At 32.7% G+C, this 26,357-nt stretch overlaps 12 protein-coding genes across 12 annotated transcripts; 3 read left to right on the plus strand and 9 right to left on the minus strand.

Moving 5' to 3' along the window:
• Positions 1 to 308: 308 nt before the first annotated feature.
• On the minus strand, positions 309 to 899 carry HTZ1 (histone H2AZ; the record flags this gene model as incomplete). Its single annotated transcript, XM_011277278.1, has 2 exons — positions 309 to 670; positions 737 to 899. The coding sequence occupies 2 exons, from the start codon at positions 897 to 899 to the stop codon at positions 309 to 311; spliced, it is 525 nt and encodes a 174-aa protein (XP_011275580.1).
• Positions 900 to 1,267: 368 nt separating this feature from the next.
• HSP60 (chaperone ATPase HSP60) lies at positions 1,268 to 2,968 on the minus strand (the record flags this gene model as incomplete). Its single annotated transcript, XM_011277279.1, has 1 exon — positions 1,268 to 2,968. The coding sequence occupies one exon, from the start codon at positions 2,966 to 2,968 to the stop codon at positions 1,268 to 1,270; it is 1,701 nt and encodes a 566-aa protein (XP_011275581.1).
• A 58-nt stretch (positions 2,969 to 3,026) lies between these two features.
• On the plus strand, positions 3,027 to 5,618 carry NPR2 (nitrogen permease regulating protein NPR2; the record flags this gene model as incomplete). Its single annotated transcript, XM_011277280.1, has 2 exons — positions 3,027 to 3,156; positions 3,781 to 5,618. The coding sequence occupies 2 exons, from the start codon at positions 3,027 to 3,029 to the stop codon at positions 5,616 to 5,618; spliced, it is 1,968 nt and encodes a 655-aa protein (XP_011275582.1).
• Positions 5,619 to 5,897: 279 nt separating this feature from the next.
• Positions 5,898 to 8,693, plus strand: CIN8 (kinesin motor protein CIN8; the record flags this gene model as incomplete). Its single annotated transcript, XM_011277281.1, has 1 exon — positions 5,898 to 8,693. One exon carries the CDS (start codon positions 5,898 to 5,900, stop codon positions 8,691 to 8,693), a length of 2,796 nt encoding a protein of 931 aa, XP_011275583.1.
• Positions 8,694 to 9,109: 416 nt separating this feature from the next.
• On the minus strand, positions 9,110 to 10,540 carry BN7_2061 (uncharacterized protein; the record flags this gene model as incomplete). Its single annotated transcript, XM_011277282.1, has 1 exon — positions 9,110 to 10,540. The coding sequence occupies one exon, from the start codon at positions 10,538 to 10,540 to the stop codon at positions 9,110 to 9,112; it is 1,431 nt and encodes a 476-aa protein (XP_011275584.1).
• A 499-nt stretch (positions 10,541 to 11,039) lies between these two features.
• BN7_2062 (cation-translocating P-type ATPase) lies at positions 11,040 to 14,408 on the minus strand (the record flags this gene model as incomplete). The annotated part of the gene is made up of 1 exon (XM_011277283.1): positions 11,040 to 14,408. The coding sequence occupies one exon, from the start codon at positions 14,406 to 14,408 to the stop codon at positions 11,040 to 11,042; it is 3,369 nt and encodes a 1,122-aa protein (XP_011275585.1).
• A 1,105-nt stretch (positions 14,409 to 15,513) lies between these two features.
• On the minus strand, positions 15,514 to 16,467 carry HIS2 (histidinol-phosphatase; the record flags this gene model as incomplete). Its single annotated transcript, XM_011277284.1, has 1 exon — positions 15,514 to 16,467. The coding sequence occupies one exon, from the start codon at positions 16,465 to 16,467 to the stop codon at positions 15,514 to 15,516; it is 954 nt and encodes a 317-aa protein (XP_011275586.1).
• Positions 16,468 to 17,027: 560 nt separating this feature from the next.
• BN7_2064 (uncharacterized protein) lies at positions 17,028 to 19,028 on the minus strand (the record flags this gene model as incomplete). The annotated part of the gene is made up of 1 exon (XM_011277285.1): positions 17,028 to 19,028. One exon carries the CDS (start codon positions 19,026 to 19,028, stop codon positions 17,028 to 17,030), a length of 2,001 nt encoding a protein of 666 aa, XP_011275587.1.
• A 480-nt stretch (positions 19,029 to 19,508) lies between these two features.
• On the plus strand, positions 19,509 to 21,644 carry NPP2 (nucleotide diphosphatase/phosphodiesterase NPP2; the record flags this gene model as incomplete). The annotated part of the gene is made up of 1 exon (XM_011277286.1): positions 19,509 to 21,644. One exon carries the CDS (start codon positions 19,509 to 19,511, stop codon positions 21,642 to 21,644), a length of 2,136 nt encoding a protein of 711 aa, XP_011275588.1.
• A 167-nt stretch (positions 21,645 to 21,811) lies between these two features.
• On the minus strand, positions 21,812 to 23,518 carry PXP1 (putative indolepyruvate decarboxylase family protein; the record flags this gene model as incomplete). The annotated part of the gene is made up of 1 exon (XM_011277287.1): positions 21,812 to 23,518. One exon carries the CDS (start codon positions 23,516 to 23,518, stop codon positions 21,812 to 21,814), a length of 1,707 nt encoding a protein of 568 aa, XP_011275589.1.
• Positions 23,519 to 23,773: 255 nt separating this feature from the next.
• Positions 23,774 to 25,231, minus strand: SLM5 (asparagine--tRNA ligase SLM5; the record flags this gene model as incomplete). The annotated part of the gene is made up of 1 exon (XM_011277288.1): positions 23,774 to 25,231. The coding sequence occupies one exon, from the start codon at positions 25,229 to 25,231 to the stop codon at positions 23,774 to 23,776; it is 1,458 nt and encodes a 485-aa protein (XP_011275590.1).
• Positions 25,232 to 25,474: 243 nt separating this feature from the next.
• Positions 25,475 to 26,296, minus strand: MMS21 (SUMO ligase MMS21; the record flags this gene model as incomplete). Its single annotated transcript, XM_011277289.1, has 1 exon — positions 25,475 to 26,296. The coding sequence occupies one exon, from the start codon at positions 26,294 to 26,296 to the stop codon at positions 25,475 to 25,477; it is 822 nt and encodes a 273-aa protein (XP_011275591.1).
• Positions 26,297 to 26,357: the final 61 nt, after the last annotated feature.

A 26,357-nucleotide genomic window follows, 5' to 3' on the forward strand; every position in this document is an offset into this window, starting at 1 on the left:
GTTGTCATAGAGACGAATTTTTCAGGGAGATGGTTCAAAAAATCAAAACAAACGCGAACATAAATTCAAAAGATGAAATACACAACAATCGCATGATACATAAAATTACAACTTCAATTGGCCCTTATTTCAAATTATAAAAACACACCATATATTTGTGAAGAACGTAGCTTCATAGTATAAAATACACAGGCCAATCGCCCCTTATTTTTGGAATCAAACTAAATGAAAACAGTAGAGCAAAATTTGACCATTTAATACAAAAAAAAATTAAAAAAGTAACCCCTTTACCAGCAATAACTGAAATATTATACAAAATAAAATCTTGAGATAATTATAGAATTGAAATCCAATTTCAAATAATCTATTTCTTCTTTTTTTGTTCGACTTTTAATAGAAGAGCCTATATAGAAAAATTGTGTTAGTAAAAAATTCATAAACAATAACAATAACAAATTAAAATTCAAACATACCTTGTTGATATGTGGTAAAACACCACCATAAGCAATTGTAGCTTTGATCAGAGTATCTAATTCTTCATCACCTCTGATAGCTAATTGTAAATGTCTTGGTGTGATTCTCTTTAATTTTAAATCTTTAGCGGCGTTACCTGCTAATTCTAAAACTTCAGCAGTTAAATATTCTAAGACAGCAGTTAAATAGATAGCAGCTAGAATGAAAAGAAAATGTTAGTAATTAAAACATTGGAATATCATACTTATGATTTAAAACATACCTTTAGCACCAACACGGATTTTATGTTGAGCATTTCTTTTCAAGAATCTTTTAACTCTACCAACTGGGAATTGTAAACCAGCTCTTGCTGAATGAGATTGTGATCTAATACCACCATCTTTGGCACCAGATTTACCTTTACCACCGTGAACTTTTCCTGACATTTTGATTGATTCAATTGATTTGTTTTCTTGTTTTGGTTGTTGTTGAAATTCAAACAATTGTTTATGTTTTTTAATAGAACTTGTTATTGTTTTGAGAGTTTGTTTATAAAAAGTGGGAAGTGTGTATTTAGTGGATTTTTCCCGAGAACATCTTTCGCGTACCCTTAGGATTCGCGAACATTTTATTCCTCCGACTTGCGGGTAAATCGATAATACTGACACGTGAAAAATTTGACAGATGTAACTACTTTTCTAATATTTGATTGATACTTAATATATATTAAGAGCTATTTACAAGTCAATATCAATTAATTTACGTTTCACATCATTTCTATCTGTAATAATCTTGGTTGGTCTCTGTATTATCCTTAGAACATACCTGGCATACCACCGGCACCTGCAGCTGGAGCAGCTGGAGCAGCATCTGGAATATCAACAATAGCAACTTCAGTGGTAGCTAATAATGAAGCAACACCTGAAGCATCAACTAAACCACTACGGACAACTTTTAATGGATCAATGATACCAGTTGAGATCATATCAGTGTATTCACCTTTTGATGAATCATAACCTTTGTTGAAATCTTCACCAAAATCATCAATGATTTTACCAACAATAACTGAACCTTCTTCACCAGCATTTTCAATGATTTTTCTAGCTGGTTTAGTGATTGCTTTTCTAATAATATCAACACCTAATCTTTGATCAAAGTTTTCAGTTTTAACATCTTTTAAGATTCTTGAAGCTTTTAATAAAGCAGTACCACCACCTGGTAAAATACCTTCTTCAACAGCAGCTCTGGTAGCATTTAGAGCATCATCATAACGATCTTTCTTTTCACCAACTTCAACTTCTGAAGCACCACCAACTTTAACAACGGCAACACCACCAGATAATTTAGCTAATCTTTCTTGTAATTTTTCTTTTTCATATGATGAAGTTTGATCATCAGCAACAGAACTTTTAATTTGATCAATTCTATCCAAAATGTTTTCTTTTAAACCTTCACCGTTTAAGATGACGGTATCTTCTTTAGTAATGGTAACAGAAGCAGCTGAACCTAATAATTCTGGAGTAGTGTTTTCTAATTTCAAATCAAGTTCTTCATTGAAAACGGTACCACCGGTTAAGATGGCAATATCACCTAAGGTGTTCTTTTTGTTGTCACCAAAACCTGGGGCTTTAACAGCACAAACAGTAACTTGACCTCTAATTTGATTCAAAATACAAGCAGCTAAAGCTTCACCATCAATATCATCAGCAATGATTAACAATGGTCTTCTACTTTTAACAGCAATTTCAAAAGCTGGTAAAATATCATTAATAGCTGAAACTTTTTTGTCACTTAATAAGATTAATGGTCTTTCTAATTCAGTTTTACCTGATTTTCTGTTGGTAACAAAGTATGGTGAGATATAACCTCTATCGAATCTCATACCTTCAGTAACTTCTAATTCATCTTCTAAAGTTTTACCTTCTTTAACAGTGATAACACCTTCTTTACCAACTTTTTCCATAGCAGAAGCTAATAATTTACCAATATGAGCATCACCATTAGCAGAGATGGTAGCGACTTGAGCAATTTCTTCAGAAGTGGTGATTTCTTTCTTGTTTTTTTGTAAGAAATCAACAACAGCTTCAACAGCAGCTTGAGTACCTCTTCTTAAATCCATTGGGTTACAACCAGCAGCAACGTTTTTAACTGATTCAGTGAAGATGGCTCTACCTAAGACAGTAGCAGAAGTGGTACCGTCACCAGCACTTTCATTAGTTTTAGAGGCAACTTCTTGTAATAATTTAGCACCCATATTTTCAAATTTATCTTTTAAAGTAATTGATCTAGCGACAGTAACACCATCTTTAGTGATTTTTGGAGAACCGAAATCTTGTTCAATTAAGACATTTCTACCTTTTGGACCTAAAGTAACAGAAACAGCATCGGCTAAGGTTTCAACACCTTTTAATAAGGCAGCTCTACCTTCAACACCGAATTTCAATTCTTTGTGAGATAAGTTTCTAGCTAATGACAAAGCTTGTCTTTTAACAGTTGGACGAGCAGCACGCAACATGATGATTGATTAAAATTGATTAATGGAGGATGATTGTTATTAATCAAGATAAGTGTTTATGAATCTTTGGGGAAACAGGAGTTTTTATAAAAGATTTGTCACTTCAGCGGTTTTGCTAGAATTTTCCAAAGCACTACAGATTTCCGGTGTTCGGTTGTCGAAAATTTCCAGCGTTAAGCTTCCAATCAGTACTGCAACTCAGATTTAAAGAAATGGGATTGTTCACTGTGAGTTTAGATTGATTGAATTGGAAGTGGAAACAGGTGATTGAAACATATACAGTCTCAGCAGTATTCCACAAATTATCTCTAGAGAACTTCAATTCCACCTTCAAGGTTTCGATTCCACGTTTCAATCATCATCAGATCTATAATTATTCGCGATGATTCAATACTGGAGAAAAATTTAGCTAAATTAATATTAATTGGTGACATGTTGCATTTTTCACGATCGTATATATTTCATTGAAGATCTCTTATAGTTACTTGATCTAAAACTATAATATACTACAACTTCCTACAATTCACAAACTTCCCGATACTAAGAAATTAGAATCATTTCTTCCATTCGATTGGTCTTCGTTTAAATCAAATCTTATAGGATCCGATGATGACTCAATGATTACATAATAATACTGCCAAATTTGAAATGGTTTAATATTTGTTACCTCTGTTTAAGCCTTGAGGTCTCCACTATGTTGATCAAGATTGATATGAAACATTGGAAACCATAATGGCTGCTGATTTTGATGGTGAGTACCAAGTTTTTGAAGCAATAAGATTCATGAAAATTTAAAGCTAACAATTTCTTAGGATTCTCTCCTATAGAGGCTATTTTCTATACTGTTTTCCATCCAACTGAAGGTACCAAAGTATCTCAACAAGTACCATTAGGATCAATTGTTACACCAGCTAAGACCACTTCTGATGTTTTGAATGAACCATTAATCGATTTTGGTCTTGTGAAGAACTATGTTATACCCAAGCCTCAACTATGTAATAGGCTTATATCGTTGAAAGTTGGCAACTATAGAATTATTGGATATCCTGTTAATACAATTGCACCTTATTATGCAAGAAATTCATTTAGTTTCAATTTATGCTTTGTTTTCAAATATGGAAGTGATACAACGCCTTATGAATCTTCAATTAAAAGATTAGGTCAAATGTTCAAGAATCTTGAGGAACAATATCAATTATTTTCGAGAAAGGAAAGAGATCATTTATATTTTAAAGATGAAAATAGAAATACAAGTACTAACACATCAGCTGGTCTGACAAGTGGTACAAACTCTAAAGATGGTAGAGTTAATAGCACTGCGGTAGATAATAATTCTGATGATGTCAATAAATTGACTTCAATAACTTATTTACAAATTTTAAATGATCTTAATAATGATATTGATTCTTCCACCCCTTTGGGGATTGTTCATAGAGAAGGTTATACAATTAAACTAGATTCAATAGAAAGTTTAATTCAACAAATTTATCAAGATTTGAATAATTACTCAGAATGTCTTATACCAATCGATTCAGGTAATTCTGTTGATATAAAACTATTCCCATTATTACCACCACCTCCAAAATTGAGTCAAGAAGATGTTCCAATTTCTACTGTTAGATTAGAGAGTATGGTTGATTTAAACTGGGATCCTACAATGCTTAAGATTTTACCATTCATAAATGGTGTAAATTCTATCAAAAAGATAAGTTCATTAGCTAATGCAGATTATTGGATTGTTAAACAATGCATTCAACATTTAATTTATTATAAATGTATTATAATTATTGATATTTTCCAATTTTCAAATATTTATGCTCCAACTTCAGATATTGATTTATTCCTAAAAGATTCAAACATGGCTAATGAATGTCAGGCTTATGTTGTTAGTCCTTCAATTTTTAAAGATAGACCATATCAAACAGATTCAACAAATTCAAACAATTTTAACTTGAAAAATGTTGATTCAAACAAAAAGAATGATGCAAATCGTAATAAATCATCATCAACACTTAATTTAAATGCCAAAAGAGGCAAAAATGAATTAATATTATTGCCTTCAAAAGCAAAATTATTTTATCTTTATAGGTCATTACATCAGGGTCAATCAGTTAAAAATTGGTATAAAGATCATATCACAGAATTAGAATACATAGATGTTAGAAGATTTTTATCCTTTGGGGTTTTGAGAGGATTGATTTATAGAGTGCACTCATATCCAATCATTGATTCTGTTATTCTTAATGATCAAGATCAAGATGTGAGAAATAAATATAACCCTTGGTCAAATTCAACTTCTAAAACTAGTAATACTAGTGATGGAGATGAAGATGACGAAGAAGATGAAGAAGAAGAGGGTGAAGAAGAAGAAGATGAAGAATTAGATTCTGATAATTCAGAATCAGATGAAGTAGCACCAAAGACACTAATACCTAAGAGTAAACCAAGAAACCCATTATTTAAGAGAAACAGTTCTATGTCACAAAATGATAATTTTTCAAAAGATCAAAAGGAAAAAATTGCAATTATTGTGAAGAGCATCAAAAGCTCTAAAAACTTTGATGCTATATGTACGGAACTAGAAATGGATAAAAAATCGGTGGAAGCATTAATGCGCAAGATTGGTCACTTCAATGTTGTGAATAGTTGACCAAGATAGAAGCAAAAAAAATACATATTTATTAAAAATTGCTTATATTCCGAGTGCCCATAACAAATATAGGTTTTTTGGTTGTTGTGACAACCGCGAAAATAGTAAATTGTTGTAATATTTTTTGTAAACAAAAAAAGACAAAAAGCATAATAAACATCGATTAGACTGTTTAAACATCAACATCAACTTTAAAGCGCGTCTTGTCACAAGGAAACCAAAGCAAATTGAACAGCGTATTCAGGATAATTGACACTGATAGAGAGCCGGGCTGTCAAAATGAGCGCAGAAAATGAAAATATTCAAGTTGTTGTGCGGTGCAGAGGTAGAAATGCTAAAGAAACCAGTATAAAGAGCGCAGTTGTGGTTCACGTTAAGGACGATGAAGGACAAGATGTTGTTTTGAATCCATCAAATGAAACTGGTGTTGCTGCACAATTGACATCCAAAACGTATACATTTGATAAAGTCTTTGGTCCAGGATCTGATCAACAAGCTATCTTTAATAAAGCTGCCATTCCATTGTTTAATGATTTTTTAAAAGGTTATAATTGTACAATGCTAGTATATGGTATGACTTCTACTGGTAAAACATACACAATGTCTGGTATAGATGAGTTGACGGATGGTGCTTTAAACGAAAAAGCAGGTATTATACCTAGAGTGCTTTTCAAGTTATTTGAAGTATTGAATGAATCTAAAGAAAATGTGGATAATGATTATGTTGTTAAATGTTCATTTGTTGAAATCTATAACGAAGAATTGAAAGATTTACTCACAGATGACACAAATAAAAAACTTCGAATTTTTGATCAAAAATCATCATCATCCACAACAACTGGAACAACAAGCCCCAGCTTTGGCCAACAAACCAATAAATCAACCATTGTGATACAGAATCTAGAGGAAGTTTTAATCAAAGATGCAAAACATGGTATCAAAACATTACAAAAAGGACTAAAAATAAGGCAAGTTGCATCAACAAAGATGAATGATGTGTCAAGTAGGTCTCATACTATTTTCACATTAAGTTTATACAAAAAAATAGGGCCAAGTGAAATCTTCAGAATATCCAAGATGAACTTGGTGGATCTTGCAGGCTCTGAAAATATAAGTAGATCAGGAGCTGTGAACATGAGAGCTAAAGAGGCAGGATCTATCAATCAAAGTTTGTTAACGTTAGGAAGAGTTATTAATTTACTTGTGGAGAAAAACCAACAACATATACCATATAGAGAATCAAAGCTTACAAGAATACTTCAGGATTCATTGGGTGGTAGAACCAAGACATGCTTAATTGCAACGGTCTCACCTGCTAAAATCAACTATGACGAGACTTTGAGCACTTTGGAATATGCAAACAAGGCAAAAAGTATTGAAAATAAACCACAAATAGGCTCAACATTAGGCAAAGAAATTTTAGTGAAAGAATTAAGTACTGAACTTGCAAAAATGAAAGCTGATCTTATTGCAACCAGAATGAGAGATGGTATCTATATGAACAATGAAAATCATGAAGAATTTATGAATGATATACAAGAATATAAAACTGAAGTTAGTGAAACTAAAAGAACATCAGAGCTTCTAAGGAAGCAAAATGATCAGCTTAAAAAGAAGGCAACAGCTTTAGAGTCACAAAATAACGAATATCTGACGCTTATCAACACATTGAATGCTACAGTGGATAGTCTCCATAATAAGATTGATAAACAAAAAGAACAAGAGCAGCAATTTAGTGTTTCATCTTCCAAGTTTAAAATGCTCATAAAAGAGATCAATAATAATTTATCAGTGTTCAAAAAGTATGAAGGTGAAGCCAAATCAGAAGTTGAAAAAATAACGAATGTAAACATTAACAACATAATTGAAAAAATTGAGAAAACAATAAGTGCTAATATTTCACCACAAGAGGTTTCACCAATAGTGGCTTCTATACAAAAAGATTTTAACCAAATGATTGTTGACTTACAAAGATCCACATATGATGCATGTAAGAATGTCGGTGATACAATATTATCGAAATTTCCTCATTTATTTGACGATTTTGAAAACAACATATCTCAGTTGAAAGCAATAATTAAAAAGTATGAAGAATATGTTAATGACGAATTTTCAAAACTATCGAAACATAATAATGACCTAAAATCACATCTTAATGAATCACTTTTCATGAATCATGACGCTTATTTGACTTCAGTTATCGGTGATGTTAACACTAAGATTGAAAACGATTCAAATGATTTACTCAATAAATTTGTTGACTTGATTAGAGAGCAAAATGCAAAACAACAAAAGACGCTAGTTGATAGTATACGATCAGTTAATAAAGAAGTTATCACAATTGAAAAAGCACAATTACTCCCTGTTCAAAACGAATGGGAAAAAGCTACACGTGACATAATCAATAGCTGTGATTACAATACAAACAAGTTGGTCAGAGATCATGATACAGAATTACAAAAAGTCTCAAAATCACTCAAAGAAACAAATAAACTGACAAGTCTGTCTAAAGATGCCATTAATGAAGAGTTACAAAATGTTAATAATGTCACTACAACTTTCAAAAATAATAACTCAATTGACAACAATTTAAACCTCATAAAAAGAAAATTTTCAGAAATGCAGGATCAAAATTGTATTTTAATAAAAGGGCTAAGCTCAAATAAGGATGATGTTTTAGAAATTGGTGATCAATTGAAGGAGAAGATCATTAATAACGATGACATTACTGGACTAGAAATTAAGGATGTAAGCAAGGTATTGAGTGAACTGGATTCCAGTGAAAAAGAGATAAAGAAAGCATTTTTACCTACAGGGAAGACACCAATTAGGCAACAGCTAAAGATACCAAAAAAGCTGGACGAGATTTCTGCAGAGTCATTGAATAGATCACCTCCAAAGTTTCAACTGATTGGTCAAAGATTTAGTGAACCAAGTAATGATTTGAGAATTGAAAATAAAGAAAATGTTCTCTCCAATAAACGAAAGATAACACCAACAGGGCATGATTTATCCAAGAGACCAAAACTAAGCACAGGAGGAAAAATACCACTTAGAAGAAACAATAGAAATTAGTATCTAAAGCAAACAAGCTAATAATTTAATGATGATTTTTTTGTATGATTTATATATTTAATCCAATAATAGACAGTTATATAACTACACTTTAATTTGTATGGTACTGTACCGTGTTGATATACAGAAGCGTCGTATCTTTTTCTTATACCAATCTTTAAAATCATGATATATAACTGTAATAGTTTGCTAGATCACGTTCAATTCGTGAGTGAAATCTAGCATTGATGTCTACACCAAGTGAGTGAATCATGAAATGTCCGTTATTATATATACAGTTTGTCCATCTTTCATTAATTCTCAACAATTGACAATATATTGTACATTGTGATATTTGGTTTTTGTCCCATTAAATAGATACATAAATACATATGATATAAATTAATTTCCCCTTTCTTCCTTTAATTCTCTTCAGATCATCTTAAATCTGATGCCCCACTAATTGATCTTCTAAATTGCTCATATGAAGCAGATGATCTTGTTGAAGCAGATGATGATCTTCTTCTTTGTTTTCTTGCTTGATTTGGATCAACATGAAATTTACCATGTCTTCTTGCGATCAAACCTAATATATCTGTTAATGAAACAACACCAATCAATTTACCAGCTCTACCTTCATGTTCAGGTATTAATGGATTAGATTCTAAGGTACCAGAAACGGAAGCACCAGTTGGTGTTGAACCTGAAGAATTGGAATTTGATCCATGTAATGGACGAACAACCCATAATCTATGTGATTTAGTAGCAACCAATTTAGCAATTGTTCTTGCCAATGATGAAGTTGGATAAACATGGAAAATTGGGAATGAATCTTTCCCATCTTCTAAACCTCTCAGATTTAAAATTATTGAAATAAAATGTAGACAAGTTTTATGTAAAATATGTGATTGTGATGATTTAGTAACATGTTTAACATCAGTAACTGAAATATTACCAAGTAAATTCATATGATGGTCAACAACTGCAATTGATGAAATTTTTTCAACATTCATTTTAACCAAAGCATTAATTAAAGGTTCATCACCATAAATTGATATGACTTTTGAATTACCAATATTTAATTCAGAGATTGGAAATTGGAAAATTGGTTCCAAAGATGGAAATCTTCTTGCATTATCCCATAAATATTTTATTAATCTTCTTTGTGACAGAATACCAGTTATTTTGGTTGATGATTCGTTCGTTATAGCAATTCTATGAACACCAGATCCAAGAATTTCCATAACTGTAGATAAATTTTCAGATTCTGATAATTTGTAAAATGGATTCTTTGGAGTTAATTGACAAACGAATTTCACTGGAACTTGTTGACCTCGTTTAGCTTTTTCAATAAGTCCTTTGATTTCTTCCAGGTCTTTATAATATGGGTTTTGTGCAAATGTTTGTTCATTGACAGATAATTTTCCCAATACCAAAAGTAAATAAGCATTTAAATCTGTATAATCAAAAGTCAGGCAATTAACATCATCATCATATTCTTCAACTGGCAATGAAGTTAAATTATGGGTAGTAAGCACCTTGAAAGCTTCCTCTACGGCCAATTCTGATTTGATAAAGATTAATTTTGCACTTTCAATTAATTCATTTAATCTAATTTCTTGCCAATCTTTTGGATCCCTCGTTTGACTAGTAGAATTGGTGTTCAATGAAGATGTTGATGATTGTGAAGGGTTTCTTGACAGATTCAAAGAATTTGGTTGCTCAATGTCATTTTCATTGACATCTAAAGGTGGAGGAGTAGATAACAGTTCTACTATTGAGGATTGTCTTGTACTTGAGTGATGTGGCTGAGGACTGCTTGGTTGTCTAAATGGAGATCCCTGGTATTTGGAAGGAGTTGGTGCCATTTTATCAGAGTATAATTATATTAAAATTGTACTTTCAAAAGAGTATTAAATGATCTTAAATTCTGGAGCAAAAACAATTGGAAGGCGAGAAATATCTGCTATATCGGCACTGTGATAAGAACAACTATCGGCAAATTTCAACAAAAACAAGGACCTGAATGTGCACTGTAGGGCAATAATACTTGTTAAGTTGAGTAACTATCTTTAAACCGGCTGATGATGGTGATTGTTTTGGATTGATTGAAATGTCACAAACGTATGATCATGTTTATAGCAAAAGATTTTTTAAGGATTTGTTTTAGGCCAGAAGGATCAGTCACACCCACACACCAATTACCGCGAAACCCCGTGGGCATATAGCCAGGATTTTGAGTCATTTGAATCATTGATAAGATTACGATTGGAATTGAAAACCAGGATATTAAGCTACAATTAAAATTTCAATAACAGCAGAATATGTATCTATTATATAGAAGTGAATCTAATATCTATACTTTTTTTACCAAGCCACTTTTGCCCATAAACAGTTAGGATACTTTCTAATGGTAAACTTCCTCAATTCATCATAAATCAAAACAACTGCACCAAATCCAAGCGCAATAAAGTAAAATTTGGCTGGAACTGGTGATGTATTCAACACATTTTGAAACCATGGAATATAGTTGAAGAAAAAAGTGACGGCTAAACCGAAAACAATGGCAATGAACATTGGATAATTAGATGTAGTTTTATCGAAAATTGGCTTTTGTTGGAAAACACTTAAATATCTCGTTCTGGTAGCAAATAAGTTGAAGAATTGCATGATAACCAATGTGATGAAATAGATTGACGATACAGTATTTGTCAATTCACTAATCTTATCTGCACTGTAATTTGCAGGATATTCACCATATGATAACGATAGAACACTAAATGGAATTCCCTTTTCTCTGTAATATAAAAATGACATCAAAAATGCAACAAAACAGTAATAAGTACCAACAGTGAAGTATGAATGTAATAATAAATTGAGATTGACTAATCTATTACCTGTAATACTTCTTGGTTTTTTCTCCAACAAATTTTTTTCAGGTGATTCATAAGCCAATGTAATAGCTCCTGCACAATCAGTTAAACAACAAATAATAATCATACAAAATGATGAAAGAACTTGTGGTAAACCAAAAATAACATTCAATAAGACAGGCCATAATTCACCATAAGTACCTGCTGGTAATAAATAAACAACAGTCTTTTTCAAATTCTCAAAGACTAAACGACCATATTTTAATGCAGTAACCATTGAAGAAAATGATTCCAATAAAACCAAATCTGAAGCTTCTTTGGCAATATCAGATCCTTCAGCCATTGCAATACCAATATCAGCTTGTCTCAAAGATGGCGCATCATTAACACCATCACCAGTCATACCAACGATATGTCCTCTCTTTTGAAATTCTTCCACGATTCTTAATTTTTGTTCTGGTGTTGTTCTTGCAAATACAATTTGTTCAAAACTTGTTAAATGTTCCCATTGATTTTCATTCAAAAAATTCAATGAAGGACCACTAATAGAAATTGCACCTTCAGTTTCAACACGATCACAAAGTTTTGTCTTTGATGGATCCATAACAGGATAATTAATATCTAATGAATTGACATTAGCAATTTCATCTGTAGTCAAGATATTACACATCTTAGCAATTGCAACAGCAGTCAATTCAAAATCACCAGTAACCATACAAAATTTGATGCCAGCACCTTTTAAAGTGGTAACAACATCAAAAATATCATCTTTTGGAGGATCAGTAATACCAACTAAACCAGATAAGATTAAACCAGATTCTGATTCTTCCATCAATTTATCATGTGCAATTTTACTTGAAAATTCAATATTGGCAAAGCGTGAAACATGAATTGGTTTATATGCTAACAAAACAACCCTTTGACCTTTCATAGCCCATGATTTTTGTAAATTTTGAATTTGAAGCAATGATTCATCATTTAATTGTACAACTTCACCATCTTGGTTTTGGTAAGATAAACATTTTGGTAATAAAATATCAGGAGCACCTTTGATGAATAGTTGTAAATGTTGTAATTGAACATTTGATTTTTCAAATAAACGAATCATAAATTTATTTTTGGAATTAAATGAAACTTCAGCCTTTTGTGTCCACTCTTGATATAAATCATGATCTGGATCTAGTTCTTCACCAAATCTTAAAATTGCCTGATCAGTTGCATTACCTGTAATCAATCTTTCTTTTATTGGTTTATTCATAGTTGTTGGATTGAAAGAAGCAGAGTTACAAAGCTTGGAAATTCTTGATAATTGTGTTAAACCAATTGATGAATCTTTGGATTTTCCATCTTCAACCGAAACGTCACCTTCGACACTTAAATCATCTGCGGATACATCATTTGATTGACTAGCTTCATTTTCAGATATTTCATCGATACCAACTGAATAACTTGTGACGAACATTTTATTTTTGGTTAAAGTACCAGTTTTATCTGAGCAAATTGTACTAACAGAACCTAAAGTTTCCACAACTGATAATGATTTACATAAAATCTTATTCTTCTTCATTGCACCTGCAGTAATGATTAAACAAGTTGTTAAAGCAATTGGTAAACCTTCAGGGATAAAAGCAACAGCAACAGAAACTAAATCAACAATTAAAGTTGATACTGGAATCCAATCTGGATATGATTTTCTTAACCAAGCCCCCCAAATGATACATAATATAACAATAAGGGTAATAACAATTGAAACTGTTAAAAAGACAAATCTTAAAATTTCCTTTTGTAATGGAGATAATCCACTTTTTGGTTCTGATGATAACTTAGCAATTTTACCAAAGACAGTATTATCACCAGTGGAAACAATTATACCATAACCTGAACCACCAACACAATAAGTACCTTGTAACCCAATACAAGAGCTTTCAAGATAATTTGAACCTTTTTCATCTGGATCTTTAGAAGCAACTATTGGTTTGGATTCACCAGTTAAAATAGATCTATCAAATGCAAAATCATTACCTTCAATTGAAACAAATCTAACATCAGCTGGTAATCTATCACCATTACTTATGAATATTAAATCACCAGAAACTAAATTTTTAACCTCTTCAATTGTTTTAAGACCGTCTCTTTTAACATTTGAATCACTTGGTAACATACCATTAATTGAGTTCATAACCCTTGAAGATGTAAAGTCTTGCCAAAAGTTAAAACCAGCTTGTAAAAAGAAAACAAGAAATAAAACAACACCCAAAGCTAAATTTGCAACAGCAGGATTTGGATTTCCTAGCGGTTTCCAAGAAATACAACACAAAATACCACCGATTAATAGTAAAGAACCAAAACCACCAAAGAAATACATAAATATTTTTTTCAGCCAATTTGTTTTAGGTGGAGTATGTTGATTGAAACCAAAAATTTTCAAGTTCTTTTCAAATTGTTCAGTTGTTAACCCATTAAAAGGATCTGTTGATAATGAATTTGCAATTTCATCAATGGTTTTCACATGCCACGTAGTTTCTTTAAAATTTTGAACTGAAGTCTCAGTTTTATTTTGTTTTTTCTTATGAACACTCAATTGATCATCTTCAACTCTATAAGAAATGGTTTTGAAGATAGGAGGTAATGCAACATTTGGTTCAACTTTTGTTCTTGAAAGTGAAGTTTCAATAGAAGCCATACTAATACGACGACTCAAACTTGATGGACGATTCACATTTCTTGATAATTGTCTACCTCTTTCATCCCAACCTTCAACAAATCTGATGTTTGAATTGACACCAGCACCAGCTTCGAGATCTAACTCAGTTGAGATATCAGTATCCCACTTAGAGATTGTAGTTTCTTTCAAAGAACCCATTATTCAACAAAAAACCACAGAAATTCAAACGACAAAGAGTCAATAATGTAGAAAATCAATAAGAAATATCAAGAAAACAGCAGCATCTTGTGAAGTTTATATACTTCTTCAATACAGTACCCTCTCGAGATAGCCAAAAGGTGAATGTGGAAATCAACAGCAGTCACAGTCCCATTTACTCGTAACCAGTGCCATTTTCGTTGTAAGATTGACCATCTGGCTAACCGCTCAACGAATAGAGATCTCCATCACCAAAAAAAGGACCACCAAAACCCATGCAAACCAATGAATACCAATGAAAACCCAATGTGAAACAGCCCAAATAAGCATCTAAACAGCATTGCCTATTGTCCAGAACTTCTTTGTCCATCCTATTGTCCAATTGAATAGCGCTTCCCAATGATTTCATTAGCACATGCCATTAAAATTATAGTGTAGTGGTACCTGTTTAGCGAATTGGTCCAAGTTTGATAGGCGAGACGGCGACGCCCTTTCAAACAGGCCCAATCTTGCCTCAACATGAAAACTTTTGTTTTGCTCTCATTGGATAGTTCCATCTGATCACTTTTAAGCAGCTGGTGGACCATTAATTACCAGGTGGTTTGGTTTTTACTGAAGAGATGCAGCTCAGTTTTGATGGGAATTTGTAGAACGAGTAAAAACTGGCATTGGTGATTTTAAAATTAATTATGCTTGACGTAATTCGCGACTTAGTTTTATTTACTTTTGGTTCATCGATGAGGAAAAGTTTTAATACCGCAAATTCTATAGCTTAAACAGACAGGAATCCACTATTTCAAAGTAGCACAGAGCCCTGGATAGCTCTAGCCTGACAGGGCTTCAGTAAGATCGACACTCACAAGAAGTTAGGGCATCCACCACATGAAAGCTAATTGAGTAGTTGATTACAGATTCAGCCATAGACAATTGATGATCGAAACGCTAAAAAGCTAAGATCACGATATGCGAAGAGATTTCAATCGGGCTGATAATTTTTTCGTGTCGTACTTTAGTTAGATTTGCATCTAATTAAATGATCGAATTGAATACATTCTATATGAATTCATTATAAAACCTATTACTATTACTATTACATCTATTCAGCTCATTTATACTGTTCCCAAAAACTACTCTCTGTGAATTCTTTGATAGACTTCTCTTTAATAACAGTCTTACCATCTTCTAAATCCAGATAAAAAATACTATCAACTTTGATATCGTTAACAATATAATCTTTGACTTTATGGAAATTTAACCCAACTTGTGCAATTGAATGTGAATCATCACTTAGGGCAAAACGACCACCACCATATTTGACGGCAGCATTGGTAATATCAGTTCTTGGATATGGTGTACTCCATCCCTTCCTTATAGCAGCACTATTCAATTCCAAAATACCACCATATGACTTGATAAATTTCAAGTTTTCCACTATTTGTTCCCAAACTTCTGGCCAATCATTTTCAATAACAATATCTTTCAAAAACTTACCAGTAGTTTCATCTAAATCATCTTCGTGAGAGAATAATCTAATTAAATCAAAATGTCCAACAATTAAAGGTTTCAATTTTGTTAATACTTTTGATTGTAATGCATAATATTCTTTGAATAATCCACGTAATCCACCACTTGCATCTCTAGCAGATTCCCATTTGGGTCTACCATAATCAATTGGGAATTCTTTCACAAAATGAACAGAGCCAACAGTCATATCAAAATGATGTTTACTCAAGATTTCAACCGTATAATCAATATGTGCTTCATTTATACCTTCAACTTCTAATCCAACTAAAAATTTTGTCTTTGAGCCTTGTTGTATCTTATCTTGTTGTAGTTCGATAGCATGTTTATGAAAATTCAAAAATTTATCTTCTAACGTTGAAATACTAAAGTTTTGTTCTTCTTCCTCTGGATATAAAAATTTATTGTCTAATCTAGGCATATGTTCAGTTAAACAAAACGTTTCAAAACCCATATCTATTGCTCTTTGAGTTATTGATTCTAATGTATCTTGCGCATGTGCAACATAATCACCACTATGACTGTGATGTGAATGCATGTTAATGTCTTATCAGTTAACCACTATAATAAATAATAAACAACAACAAGTTATCTGAAGCGTGATTTATGGAATTGAGTTGAAAAGAACTTGATTTTGAAGAATTCGGACCTTGTTTATATATCTCTGAGATTCAATTGCCTAATTTCATAGGTCTTCTTCACGAACAAACGTCTTTTTTCGCTTGTTTGAACAAGAGAGCTCTTCGGGATCTATAATTTTCTTTGTTTAATTTTCGATAAAAAGTGAACGCTCCAAAAAAAATTAACAATTTTGGCCGGATATAACCGGATATATGATATTTCTATTATCAGCTACCAATAAATAAAGCTGGTTGATCACTCTAATAAATATGTATATATAATTAAATAACGAATAGATATATGTTCGTAGTTATATATAACTGAATAGTTCAAAATAAATAAATAAATAAGAATAAATAAATAAATAAATAGTTAATAAATCGTTAGTAAATATTAGCCTGGCAGCTAGCTGTACTTAATAAATAGTTACTAGTAACGACGTTAATACTAGAATTAGATATTCACAAGACGTCATGATCACCTAGTCGACGTCGTGATATTGGGTAATTCAATCATTTCGTTAACTTTTGACATAAATAGATTATGATCAACAGCTGGAAGAGCACCAATAGACGGCTTAATCCATGGTACTTTATTTTGAGCTCTATCTGTAGTTACTAAACTCAAAGAGTCTAGGTAATTTAAACATTCACGTTTAACTCTTGAATATTCTATATGGACCCCCTTCTCTTGTAGCTCTTTGATTACAGTTATTCCACACCACGGTTCTTTTGGATTCCTAAAGCCTTTTTTGATTATATCACTTATCAATTCTTTATCAAAGATTTTCTTCAAGATATGAGCTTCATTATTTGAACTTATATTTGATGTTTGTCTTGTTTTCAGAAAATCAACAATTTCATTTAGAATTAATTTTGAGTCTTGATGATTGAATACCCAAACAATATCACGAAGCAAAATGTTGTAAGTAATTGGACTTATATTTGGGCATTTAGCAGACATTTTTATCACGAGCTTCAAAATAAATTCATTTGTATTACTGACATCTTTATCAATAAGTTCATTTGGTATATTTCTATGGTTTCTTTTCAAAGTTTCATATGAATGATGAATAGTTCTTTGATCAATTTTTTGATCACTACTTATAAGAGTTTTGATATCCTCAATTGCTCTCCCAAATCTTGAAAGTTTCAAATTCATATATATCAAAGCCCCTGTAATCTTGGAATGATTTTCCAATAACTTATTTTCCAAAATGAAATTTTCAAACTTGAGTAATGTCTCTCTAAGCTTTTGATCCCCTTTATAAAATTTCATACATTCTGTCAAATAGGTTGATGCTGTAATTTCTGAATATCTAGGGAACTTCTCAATCATATGTATGGCGAATTCATATGCCATTTCAAAATTATCTGACTTTTGTAAATGTATCTTTAGAAGCTTTAGGGAATCACCAAATGTTGCCAATGAAGCTTTTCCGTCCAATTTTGAATTAAAGGCCTCCAAAAATTTATCAGGATCTTCCTTGAAAAGTCTATGATCAAGAGCTTCAGATATATTTTGGGATCTGCTTGAATCAATGTTACATTTTTTCATGAATGTCTTGAGTGTTGATGTTTGAATGTTTGTTTTGTAAAAAAATGGTAGCCAGAATTCTTCAACTTCAAAAACCTGAGTTCCAAAAGTGTTCAATACCTTTGAGAGTTTTCCTTCTGAATCTTTTGAAACAATGATATATTGTGAAAATAATTTGATTGTTTCTTGGTCCAACCATTTTTCTGGATTTTCGATAGATTTAGCTAATTTGGGAATGCAATTATCTAAAGATCTTAGATTTGATGTTTCCAATATACTTTTAAAAACTGGATTTAAAGGGGCACTTGAATCTTTTGGAAAATCATTATAAGATATGAGCACACTGCTCCATTTGTGTATATAGTGATCTTTAAGTTTCAATTTGAATAAATGTGGAATTAACCTCTTATAGAAATTGTTTTCAACCTCACCATGAATGAGCATCAATGTTTTCAAGGAATGTGAGTTTTCAGATACTAAGCAGACATTGAATATTGGTTCCCAGTTGACAGCTTTAGAATGCTTTAACAAATCCCGGAACACATAATAAGCAGTATCAAATCTCTGTGCGTTTATTAAAGATGCAACTAAAGTTTCAGATAACGGTATCGAGGATTGTTGTATGAATGTTTCTATGCTTCCTGATTTAATGATAGTTATCAATTTATCCATAAACAAACTATCTGTTAATGAGATTTTGACTGTCATGAGCCAAAAGTCATTTATACTTCTCACTTCTTTTAATTGTGTTATGAGATCATATTCATCACCACTTCCAAAATACCGTATCCACACACCAGATACTTTGTCAATCTCATCAGCTGTAAACAATGGAAAGTTCAATACATCACGTGAAACATTGAATGGTAACTTTGGATCTTTATGCAACGTTTTGATTATATCAGTTTTGTCCTTCAAAAATGGAAAATTAATATTAATCATGCTACTTTTTTTTGAATCATGTAGACTGGGGATACTTTGTCTTAACTTCACACTAGCTGAAAAATAACGAATATACCGTATCCGAAGACCAGTAATGGGAATGGTCCGTATGGATCTCATCATGACGCAGACACCTTCACTCAATTACCCACTTGAACTGTTTTGATCTCGAGCTCTTATGGACTTTTAAGAATTGTCTATTGTTGATTGATTAGAAGTTCCCCAGTACGATATGCACCCGCGAATTTCTCCAGAATTTAATACCCGGGTAAATTTCAATTGAAAAGCTGTATTATATAATCTATTAGGTAAACTTAATCCACAAAAACCGCGAATTACATTTTATCTATAAACTTATGTTTTCATTAATTGATACTAAAATTGAAGTCAACAAATCAACCACTAATTATCTTTTATTAAACTTGAAATTGAACCGAGATTTCTCTTTTCATTGCTACATAAAATTTTCTTCTTTCAATTATGTCTGGTGGATTCCCTATAGACACTCCTATTCAAGATTTAGATGAAGATGAAGATGATTTTTTAGGAGATGATTCTGACACAAATATCAACACACTACGCGATGAGTTCAATTTAGATGGTGATTCAAATCCTCTGAGTGGTAACAAAAACAGCTGGATATCTAACGGGATTGATAAGCTCAAAAATGTTTTCTCTAAGGGTTATGGTAGACTGCCAAATACAGGTATAGAGCTTGACAAATTTAATGATACTAATTACGATGTGGATTCATTCACTGATCTTGGAATAGTCAAAGATGAAGGATTAACCTGGCTAGATTTTTTAAAGAAATACCTTTCGTACCTGCTTATATTTGCGTTGCTGGTTACAGTAGTTGTGCTTTCGGTGCTTTTATCAAGAAAATCATCAGGGTCTGATAAAGTCATAAGGCAAACGCTATCAAACGGGACTGATTTATTTTATCCAACTACAATATTGATTTCGCTAGATGGTTTCCATCCACACTATATTTCATCATCATTGACTCCAACTTTACACAGCTTCTTACAAAAAGGTTATGGTCCTCCATATATGATACCATCATTCCCATCATCAACATTTCCTAACCATTGGACAATTGCAACTGGTTTATACCCCGAGTCTCATGGTATTGTTGGAAATACATTTTTTGATTCAAATTCACAACGTGAGTTTGTTAATATTCTTCCTGACAAATCCCTTGATCCTTCTTTCTGGGGTGGAGAACCTATTTGGTCTACTGCAGAATCACAAGGTGTTCGCTCTGCTATTCACATGTTTCCAGGTAGTGAGGTAAAGTTCAAAAAAGGAAACAAGAATCCGTCAATCGTTGATAGATTTAACAAGACTGAAACTCTTGAAGTTAAATCCAATAGAATCCTTGAATGGATAGACAAAGATTTCAAGGAAAGACCACAATTAATTATTGGATACGTTCCAAATATTGACACTGTTGGCCATAAGACAGGAATAAAAGGAAAGAAGCTAGAGGAAGAGCTTAAGTATGTCGATTCATTTGTCAAAAACTTAACCCAAGGTATCGCCAATAGAAATGCGTCAGATATTGTGAATTTAGTATTCGTCTCTGATCACGGTATGGCACCCACTTCAAATGATAGATTGATTTATTTGGATGACTTGATTGATATCAAGAAAGTCCAGCATCATGATGGGTGGCCTTTGTTTGGATTGAGACCAATTCCAAACGTTACTGCCCAAGAACTTCACAATGATTTGAAAGCAACTTATCACGATAATTCTGGTTACTCATTTTATTTAAGGGAAGACTTACCAAAGGAATGGAATTTTGGCGGCAAGAAGGTTAACCAGTATACCGACAGAATTGCACCTATATGGGTTGTTCCTGATGTTGGTTATGCTATAACATCTCATGATGATATGGAAAGAAAAAATGGTGAATATAGCCCAAAGGGTGTGCATGGTTATAACAACACAGAAGTGTTGATGAGAGCTATCTTTTTGGGCACTGGCCCATACTTCAAGTCCAAGTTTGATAATGTTGAAACTAAAGTTCGCCCTTTTAAAAATATTGAAGTTTATAATATATTATGTGAAACTTTGAATCTTAAACCTGCAATTAACAACGGATCTACAAATATTTTCAGTATAGATAATAAACTTGAGGAGAGCTGGAAAGATAAATTTGTTTATCCAGGTGTCAATTTTGATATTGGTGGTATTCTGAAACATGATCCAACGTATGATAAATTGTTCAGAGTTGAAGAAGCAAAAGATACCACAACCTTGCAATCCCCAGCAAAGGCACACAAAACGTCCAAGACAAATGATCATTCAAAACAAGAAAGTAAACAAAAGCCTACTGATACAGCAAAGGATGGAGATCATACTAAAAAGTCGAAACAAACACCAACACCAACACCAAAACCGAAGGATGAAAGTAAACACAAAGAACAACCGTCTCACACTGAAAATACAAAATCTCAAGAACCAAAACCTTCCAAACATAAGGGATTCTTTGAGAACCTCGGCGAGGATTTTAAAGACTTAGGTGAAGATTTGAGAGAGGGAATTGAAGATATTGTTGAAGATGTTGAAGATGCATTTGATAAGTTTACAGGTCATAAGGATGATTAAAATCATTCATCTGGCCACTTTTTTAATTTTACATATAGGTAATACAATAAATTTATTTGCTAGTGATAAAGTACTTTGTAAAAATCGAGTAAAATTACAGTGATGATGTACTTAGATGATATTATGACCTATAATGAGATATGTATTATTTTAAATTGCTATAATAATCACAGCTTGACTTGCTTTTTCTTATTCTGCCAGCCAAACCCAACTTTCTTTTGCTCACCAGGAGATATAATCACGTTAAGAATGGTGGTCTCGCCTTTTGTTGAATTTTCTAATGCTTGTGAAAATGCATCATGGACTTCTTGACTTGTCTTCACCAAGATACCTCGTGCACCTAGACTTTGAGCTAATAGATCATATCTCGTTTCTTTGCTCAACGCAGTTGAAGGCAGACTCTTATAATCATCATATGAATGTTTAGAAGTATCAATGCCTTTATAGAGACCACTATTATTCATAACAACAATAATAATTGGTAAATGTGCTCGCACAGCAGTTTCAATTTCAAGACCAGAGAACCCAAAAGCTGAATCACCTTCGATTGCAACCACATGCTTATTAGGGTGTACAGCTTTGGCAGCAATTGCATAACCTAATCCAACCCCCATTGTGGCATTTGTACCTGCATCCAATCTCAACCTTGGATAGTTTTGTGGAAATGATATCCTAGCAACGTCCATTGTGTTTGCCCCTTCAGATACAAGCACTGTATTTTTCTCAATTGGATTAATTAAGCCACGAATAACTTTGTAGACGTTTTGGTATGTTAGTTGGTTATTATGTTTGTTTTCCTTAGCTTCAAGAGACTTATTATTCTTTTCAATAGTTTGCTTGATATCATCTGTTATTGGTGGTGCAGTATAACTTGATTTAATATGTTTGTTAAGTTCTTGGATAACTAATGATATGTCACCAACTAAACCATATGAAATCGATAAAGATGAATTATTACCAACCTCTTCTGGTGACTGGTCAACTTGTATAAAGATAGCATCTTCTTTAAATCTTGGAGCTTCACCAAAATGTAAAATCCAATTCAATCTTGCACCTAGAAGTATTATCACGTCAGCAGATTTAAGAGCTTTTGACCTAGCAGAAGAAACATTAAGATATGAATCATCTGGCACAACACCTTTACCCATAGGGGTAGGTAAAAATGGAATTTTATGGGTTTCAACAAAGTTTGTAATAGCTGATGATGCACCTGAATACGCAGAACCTTTACCCACTATTATCAAAGGCGATTTAGCATTATGTAGAGTTTTTGCGATCTGTAAAATTTGGTTCTTTGGTGGGACAAACGTTGGAATGTCTTTAATAGACAACTGACTGACACTTTTCAATAAGTGTTGCTCTTCTTCCTCCGAAAGTTCACCTTCGACTAAATCAGCAGGAAGATCAATATATGTTGAACCAGGAACACCAAAAAAGCTGGTTTTGTAAGCCTTGAATAAATAAGATGGTATTTGATCAATTGATAGAGGTCTACCACTAAATTTTGTATATGGACTCAAAAAACTTATTTGATCTAGCTCTTGAAAACCACCTTTAGAAACATCATTAATACTTGAAGATCCAGCCAAAACTAATAAAGGCCAGCGGTTAGCATTGGAATTGAAAATACCAGCAGCAGCATGTACAACACCAGGACCACCAACCACAAGAAGTACACCTGGTTTTCCAGTCAAGTATCCATGAGCAGAAGCAGCATACGAAGCAGCTTGCTCGTTTCTGAATGCTATGAACTTAACCCCCTCTGCAATCAAAGCATCACCAACTTCGACAATTGGGATTCCAACTATTCCGAATACTGTCGTTACACCTAGTTTCTTGAGAACTTTTGCAATTAGTTTAGCACCTGAAGACATTTTTTAAGTGGGAAGATCAGGTAATTGGTAATAGATCAATTCATGCGATCCATTATGTTAGTAACTGGTCAAGATTATAATCGTTTTAAATAGTTTCCTCACTTGCGAAAAATCTGGGGCGGAAAAAGGCACCGGCCCGCCACGGATGCACAGTTATTAGGAGTCTCGGATCGTGAAATTTCAACTACTAAAACCTGTTTGTGATTTAAATATGTACAGTATATTTAGTCAACTTATAGAATATATACAATCCGATCAAGAAGAACACTCTTCATGACTTCTAGGGAACGGAACAACGTCTCTCACATTCTCCACATTAGCTAAATAACAAATTAATCTTTCAAATCCTAAACCAAACCCACCATGAGGTGCGGTAGAATTTTCTCTCAATGATAAATACCACTTTAATTCATCAATCTTCATATTTCTTTCATTTATAGTAGAAGTTAGCTTTTCCAAGTCGTGTTCTCTTAAGGATCCACCTATAATTTCACCAACTTCAGGGACCAATAAGTCAAAACATGCAACTGTTTCACCATCTGGATTTTCCTTCATATAAAATGGTTTCATTTCTTTAGGATAATCAGTGACAAAAACTGGTGATTTGAAATATTCACCAGCTAACCATTTTTCATGTTCAGTGGCTAGTCCATCTTCATACTTGACCAGATGTTTGAATTCCTTTCCGGAAGCTCTCAAGATCTCTAATGATTCTTTGTACGTTATGGAGGCCCATTCATTCTCATATAAAAGGTTCCATTTTTCTTGTAGGGTCATAGATTTGGAACCAGCTTCCTCTGAATATTTATTACCTTTAATCAAGTTTGTTCCAGCTTGGTCAGCATCATTGACCAGTTCTTTAACAACGTGTTTTATCATTTTTTCAGTAAATCTTGTTATTTGATGAACATCTTCCACATATGGCATTTCACCTTCCAACATCCAAAACTCACTTAAATGTCTATTTGTATCACTAGCTTCAGCTCTAAAAATTGGTGACAAGGTCCAAACATTACCTAAAGCAGCACTCATAACTTCCAAGTGTAACTGTGTAGAAACAGTCAAATATGCATTTTTGCCAAAAAATGGACTTTGATCTTTTGAGTCATCTAAAACACTTTTGGATTCAATTTGGAAAAGTTCACCAGCTCCTTCACAATCAGAGCCTGTTATAATAGGTGGGTTTGTTTTGAAAAAGTTTTCTTTTTGGAAAAATTCATGAAGTTTTGTATCAACAAATGATCTAAATCTTAGAATTGAAGATAGATATGATGTTCTCCAGCGTAATGTATTCAAAGTCCTTAGATATTGCAGCGTGTGTGCCTTCTTTTGTAGCGGAAAATCTTCTCTGACATCACCAATTAGCTTGACATTATCTAAACCAGATAAGATTTTAAATTCATAAGCTTGTTCTTTACCTTTAGATTTGATCCAAGATCCGGTTAATTGAATAGATTGTCCTGTTTTTAAACCATTGATTTGATCAGGCGATAAAACACACAGAAGGTTATCATGATGACTACCATCTGAAAGATCAAGGAATGCGATTTTTTTCAATTGACGAATAGATTTGATGTACCCATTGATTGTTAATTTTGAGTCAATGTCCGGTGGATTTTTAAATAACGATTTTATTGAGGGAGGTAAAGTTGATTGACACCTTATTTGTTGGTGTATATTGCTCACTCTAGAGGGCCTAACAGTTCTGAACATCCCGGTATAGGCTATTAATCGAATTAATGGACCAGTTTACTGTAGACAGACACAATAATTTACTAAATTTTGATTCATTTTTCAGATGTTAAAAATCACTGAAAATTCCGAAAAAGGAAATTATACACTCTGGGCCAATTTGACCATAATTGAACAACTTTTAACATTTAATTTACAACATCAACTACAATTACTATAAGGCGAAAGTTCATTATTATTAGCATACAAATGGTGTTAATTAAATTATTCTAGCCTATCATAATCCTCAGCATTTTCCAATCTCTCTTGTTGCGCCTTATAACTTTTAACTCTTAAAGCCATCAATCTATCTGGAACAAAATCTGCTCTTCTTAATGTTTTGGAACAACCCAAAATTGGACAATCTTCTGTAGAGTTAGGTGATTTCCAGATACCGAAAAGACTCTTTTGATCAATTGTATGTGAACATTTTTTACTTAACATTGGAGATTCAAAAATATTCATTGAGATTGGACATTTTAGATCAATTTTACCACCACCAATTTGTAAATCGTCATCTTCTTCTTCATCCGGTAAGGGATCTAATGGATGATCAATAACAAAGGTCGCATTTTTCAAAAATATAAAATCTGGATTATTTGAATTAACTTTAAAAGTTGGCGGGTTTGATAATCTCTCTTCTAATAATTGTGAAAATGATTTTTTATCAGGATCTGCCTTCTTATACATATCTATGTTTCTCAATGATAACTCTGGTTCATTTCTGGCTCTATTCCTCACTGCAGATCTAGTTGTCTCAAATACATCGTTGTAAAATTTAGTTTGTTGTTGAGCTCTACTCAATTTTTCAAAAGATTCCAAAAGTGACTTGATGATTTCAACATTTCCTGATTCTTCAACATTCCATTGTACACTAGAGTCCTCTGGGAATAGTGATTCAAAATATGTATTAGCAGCTTTCAAAATTTCAGATTGTGTTTCTCTTAATTCATTCAAAGCATTTGAATTGCTTCTTAATCCTTCAAAGTCTGGTAAAACATGTTCTGAGATTGGGAAGTAAGTGGGTAGTTCAATACCTTGTGACATCTTTGGGGTAATGTTATCAGTGAATGTCTTGTCTATTGATAAACTATAATTTCAATCACTT

Source organism: Wickerhamomyces ciferrii, contig 00048 (assembly GCF_000313485.1).
Source record: "Wickerhamomyces ciferrii WGS project CAIF00000000 data, strain NRRL Y-1031 F-60-10, contig 00048, whole genome shotgun sequence".
NCBI lineage: Eukaryota > Fungi > Ascomycota > Saccharomycetes > Phaffomycetales > Wickerhamomycetaceae > Hansenula > Hansenula ciferrii.